Source organism: Channa argus, chromosome 11 (genome assembly GCF_033026475.1).
Source record: "Channa argus isolate prfri chromosome 11, Channa argus male v1.0, whole genome shotgun sequence".
NCBI lineage: Eukaryota > Metazoa > Chordata > Actinopteri > Anabantiformes > Channidae > Channa > Channa argus.
In genome coordinates this window covers 8,106,593-8,112,592 of record NC_090207.1, presented here as the reverse complement: position 1 = coordinate 8,112,592, position 6,000 = coordinate 8,106,593, and the positions used below count along the sequence as shown (strand labels likewise).

At 39.9% G+C, this 6,000-nt stretch overlaps 1 protein-coding gene across 3 annotated transcripts in view; it reads right to left on the bottom strand.

The window, feature by feature from the left end:
• Positions 1-566: 566 nt before the first annotated feature.
• LOC137136714 (ADP-ribosylation factor-like protein 15) overlaps positions 567-6,000 on the bottom strand; it is an 85,196-nt gene continuing 79,762 nt past the window's right edge. For all 3 annotated transcript variants that reach the window (XM_067522370.1, XM_067522369.1, XM_067522371.1), the window contains exon 5: positions 567-2,516. In XM_067522370.1, coding sequence (XP_067378471.1) covers positions 2,364-2,516 — 153 coding nt within the window. In that variant the 3' untranslated portion in view covers positions 567-2,363. The remainder of the gene's footprint in view (positions 2,517-6,000) is intronic.

Genomic DNA, 6,000 nt, shown 5'->3' with positions numbered 1-6,000 from the left:
CACAGAGTAGAGTATATTTATCAGGAACCACTGTCTCACTCAGTTAACTTTCCACTCAAAACTTTCTTCAGCTTCTCCACTCTGACTTTGAGCCCTTAGAAAAAAAACAACAACTTTGGCTCAACCTCCACAGGCTCATCTGTGTTTTGCCGATTATCTTCCAGCATCTCAGGTTTCCACAGGTCACTTTAAATCACAAATCAGTGACAATGTGAAGAAAGAGTTTCCAGAAACATATGCAAACATTCAACTCATCACATATTTCAAACTGATCCATGAAGTATGATACCTATAAAATACACCCCCCTCCCAAAAAAACCTGACCTAAGAATCACACCTGCCCTGAATGAATATCTACTTTTACAAATGTGTAACACGATGAAAACATGAGCAACACAGTTCAATAACTATTCTGTGTAGACGTAACAGAAAATTGTTAGTCATTAAGGCAACACAGCATTATTAAGAAAATATGATTTTCAATTTGACAACATGGGAATAAAATATTACTATTATTATATTACTACATGTTAACAAGCAAAAGTAATGAAAATGTAGAAAAACAAAACAGCTAAAGCGACATTTTAATTTCATAACTTTAATAGGCATTTTAGACAAAACTCATAATTGAAAAAACAAAACAAAGCAAAAAAAAAACAATAACAAAAATAACGGCAGCAAACATTTTCAAATCTAAGTGTGAGCAGATGATATGCAAAGTCCAACATTGTTATAATTCCCCACATTTATTTTGCATTCATGGGGCTGAATGCTCTGATCTGTTCAGACTCTAAAAAAAAAAAAATCTACCTGGCAGATCCAAGTGGTCAAATCTCTACAAACCTGACAAAATACAAACAAATGCCCGCCACAAATATATGAAGGAGGTGTGAAGGAGGGGCAACCATACACCTGGGGCACAATGAATACCTCACATTTTAGAGGTGAGGATTTTCAGGTGGGCTGAAAGATGGCATTTTGCAAACATACCCCACCGAGCAGTAATTGGGACAGGGAAAGTAGCTGGAGTGGAAGGGGAATGCTGGTTGGAACTCTGTGGGATGAGGTGGGGCGGGCGACCGCGATAAACAGCAGACAGGGAGGGGTCTTCACAGACAGTTGGAAGGCATTAGGGTGTCGGACAGGGACTTGTCACACGCAGCTGTTGCTGTGGCTGATTGATAGTTTGTATTCCACCCTGATGTGAGACTGGAGTCACTAGCCAGTACTGATAGGGTTTTGCTTCAAACTCAGGAGTGAAAAAATACAGTAAAAATGTGGAAAAACAACCAACATTTGCACAATGAAGAAATAAAATTCCACAACTGAAACTAAATCCATCACAGTCCTCTACCACGTGGCTACAAACAGCCTGGTTAATCGCTACTGCTTGTCGCTTTGCCTTTTCAATTTTTTGGTCTTTGATTTAAAAGAAGTCACAAGTGTGCTATGATTTATGAACAAAAATCTGTATGTAGCTCTACGTGGTTAACATACTGAGCTATAAAATATATCCTAAGTCGCACATTTATAAAAGCATTCAAACCAGTTTCCACCTTATCACATCTTATAAAGTCACGTAGCACTTGTCACTTGATTAGTAGTACTTGTGCACGGCTGCACAGGAATGTACACAGCAGTATACTTGTTTGCATGTATATAATATTCCATGAGATACTCAGACTACACTATTCAGATTAGATATTTAGACACTGTGTGACGCACTGATATGTAACTACCATACATAACACAAATCTCTGCACTATGCACTCCAATCATATAACAGTATTCCTTGTTACTGAGTTGACAGGAGACGCACACTTCAGTCGTACAGCACTCGTCAGTGGAAACATTATAGAACGTGCCCACCCAAACATCATGTAAAGTAATCAGTGGAGACATTAAACATACCTACAGAAAACCTGGGCTCCACTTGGCGTGCGGCAGTATGTCTGTGTGTGTGTGTCCAAGAGTGAGAATGCGTGTGTTAGTGTCCAATGTTAACTAAAAGAATGCCGTACATCCCAAATGCCACTGGTTTCATTACAATGGCAGTAGTAAACAAGATTTCCATTCTGGTCAAAGTTCAATGATTTTCTTGATAAACTACTTTACATTGGGTGGGTTTGATGGTCTCCTTGGCCAGGTTGTTGCACGCCATTCCAATTTGTAAAATGGGACCGCAATGAAGGAAGGACAACATACAATACACATCTTGTAGAGAGAGGCCAACACCTGCCGTATTTTCTTGTGTGTACATGTTCGTGTCTGTGTATAATTGTGTGTGTATATGGGCACTCGGACGATTGTGGCATTTCTTTGTCGTTAGCAGCTAATGTCTTTTAGCATTAGCAGTGTTAGCATCAAATCCTTGCAGGCTCTGTTTCCTTGTCCTCCAACAGGCTAATGAACTGACCAACGCTCTCCTTCACTGCCTCCATGTTGTCGGTGGTGCTGCCATCCAAAATCCAGCGCTTCCCTCGGGCCAATGGCTCCAGTTCAAAGTATTTCTTGATCTATTGACAACAAACGAGAGATTACGGTCAGTTAAAATATTCAGTTTCATTAAAGCCATTCACAAATAATTACATTTAGTGATTCCTGTAAGTAAAACTCAAATTAATAACAGTACCATTTTTATTTTTTATTGTACCATGGGATATCAGTAATTAAATTACCTTCAAACATGCAGGAGAAAGGACAGAATATAACTTTGTGTTCCTGGTTTTCCTTCGGTTTCATTTTTATGATTCAGCTAACTATGAGGGAGAAACAGGTCTTTTATTATGAAATTTAATCTGGACCAAACTGGATGAAAAGGCCTGGTTTTACAGTTGCATTTCAGTTTCCAGAGGCCATAATTTATGTCCTTCAAAGTAAAGAACATTAAAAAGAAGAGAAGAAAAAAAAAGATCATCTTCATGTATCATCTCCAGCTACGGTTGAAGTAGTTTTCCATCCACAAAGTGTTTTCCTCACATAATTACTCACGAACACATGCACAGTCATGAATCTATCCATACACAGCTTTATCTCAGAATACATCTAACTTAAAAGTAGAATATTAATGAACTAAATGAAAAGTCTTATCTGACAAACATGTGGCTTGGTGACTCGGCACTGTTCTTTTTAACATTTCATTCTAAAGTTCATACGTGGGGATTTTGGCAGCTCATGACAGCGTGGGGGTGGGGGTGTATGCCTGAGGGGGACAACCAGAACCAGCTGTTACGTAAAAACAAATCTCAACTGAGGGAAACAATGTCTTAGACCTCCATTGAAGGTACTGGAGGTTGTTAGGGTTTCTGACATTTTTCAAGCTGAGAGTAATGGAAGCAATTTTGTTTGCCCGATGTGAATAAAGCTCAGCCATCTCCTCCCGTTTGTCCGATAGCCAGTGAAGAATGGACAAAGACAAATGTGTGCTGTCAGCAGCTCTGAGGGAAAAAAAAGGAAATGCTCCTATGTCACTGATGCAACATAACTGCAATTTTCCACTATAGACACTGATCAGCTACAATATTAAATCCACCTGGTGGTTTTAATGTTGTGATAGACAGAGGAAACGTGATGGGTCTGCAGCTATGCAGCCCCATACACAGCAAGCTGTGATGCACTGTGTGTTCTGACAGCTGTCAGTCATGGCCAGCATTAATACGTTCCTATGCAGGAGAGCTAGCACTACAATCCCACTCCAGTCTGCTTCGCCCTGCTCTGCTACACTCATCTGCATTCTCCCATAGTCTTCCATGTGCTTAAATAAAATAAAATAAAATAAATCAAAAGTAAAACACTGTAGATTTAATTTTATCCGACATTGACCGTTGTCCACCTCAACATTAAACCCACCAGGTGGTGTTAGTTTCTGTCAGTATTGTGCTCTGTTTGACAGTTGTGTTTGTAAGGTTTACAGGATTGCCTCTATTACGTTTAAAATATCAATGTTTGAATGATGTCCACCACAGTTAATCAAATAATAATAATAAAAAAATAATAATAATATAAAAAAAGGGCTATTAATTAGTAAATAAAATATTTTTAAAAACAGAAATGCAAAGCTTGAGTACAAAGTACAATTTGTAACCTTGTTTTCACATCGAGTGTTTGTGAAAGGATATAGACTAAAAAGCAGAAAATAATCAATAACCTTAACCCTACTGTGGAAATATTATATATTTATTATATTAAATATGCTCTTAAGTCCTTTAAAACAGTGATGACATTTGCAATCACAACATTAACGACAATCTGTTCAGCTTTCTAATAGTATTTTTACATATTATGCAATTTAAATCATGAACACCTTTTAACGAATACAACTGCACACAACCACAGTATTCTCAATAGGTCTTTTCCAGTACAAGAAGACAAATTGATTTGTGCAGCCTGTAAACACCATCAAATCCACACGGGTGCCCGTCACACAGTCAAATGGCTTTCAACTTCTAGTGAAATTGCTTTTGTCTAGACTGTACTGGGCTGTCTAGCTGTGCCATGGTGTGTGGCATGAAGAGGATAGGGAGGAGGAGTGGGGGGGGGGTTTCTTTGTGTCTGCTTAAATCCAGCCAGCCATGCCAGTGAGTGGGAGACTAAACGTTGTCTCCGTCCCCTTGAGCCGAGTCTCTGTCCGGGTGTAATGTGAGTTTAATGACAGATTAAGTCACCTCGGCCGCGTTTGGCTCAGAGGCCTGGCTAGAAAGCCGAGTGGACCCAAACAGTGTTAACAAATCTGTCTGGGTAACTTGAGCTGCCCTAGTCCAGGCTCTAGCTCCAGACCTAGACTGCAGACGATGCGGCTGTCAGTCTGTCTAGCTGGCTGGCCGGCAGACTTGTCCGCCCATAGCCAAGGCCCTCTTCTGGAAGACTGTGGCCCCTGCACTGGCAGACAGTCAAAAGGCCAGCAGTGACCTCTGTACAAGTGCAGACAGGCTCAAGCTTCACTCACTTCCCCTACTTGCCTCACAGTCCAACATAACACACCCAGGAGCATCTCACAGTACAGCAATCGCCTTCTTTAGCACTATGAAACAGACAGATGATCTTACCAGTGATACCAGAAGACTTATTAGGTTTTCAGTATGGCTTTACAGTTGTGCACTCAAGATAAGATGGGAAACCTGAGATACTGAAGAATCCCCTATTTGCTTAATACCTAGTTGGTACCTTCATAAGGGCCACATTTCACTGACTGGGCACATCCAGTCCAGAGATTTTAATCACACAACAGGCAGACAGGATATACCGCCAAAAACCCTGTCTCAGTGTTACATGACTGAAGAAACCCCATGACAGTGTGGCCCGAACCAGTTTTTCTGAGATTAAGTCCTCCTAAGCACACATATGCTTGCTTAAGGAATTGCGTGAGGCAGTGGGAAGGGTAAGCCAAACAGGACGTGTGTTGCCAGATGGCTCCTAGGATGACCACTGGGTCATTCAGTCTAGAATCTTCTAGGTCATACAGACTGGAGAAGACTTGAGCAGGAGAGAACACATCTTGTAGAGTACATACACGAGGATGCCAAAAATATCTTTAAATCATGTCAACTGAGCCATGTTGTCGCCAACAGGGTACAGTGTTATGGGGAGAGCCATAACACTCGGGAAAGCAGAACAATTGGCAACAAGCCCGGAAAATCCATTCATAGGTTTTTATACCTAATTTTCTTTATTTTTATATACTTTTGACTTCAGACAAATTATATTAATGACAATTATACTCTAACAATAACAATTATACGCTAAACAGTTCCATTCTAATTGAACAATTGCTTATTAGGTGGAACTCTGGTAAATGCTTGTATCCAGGATCTCGCTGGATAAAGAAAATTTAACTGTGCTTCAGACAGCTACTTTCTTTCTATTACAAATAGTCAAATTACGGTAATATTTTGAAAGTAAAATTCGAGAAAAGTAACACCTGTGCCTTTCTTTTTAAACAGAGAGCAGCTGTAAACAGGCAAAAATAATTTCCCCTTGGGATTAATAAAGTTCTTGGAATAT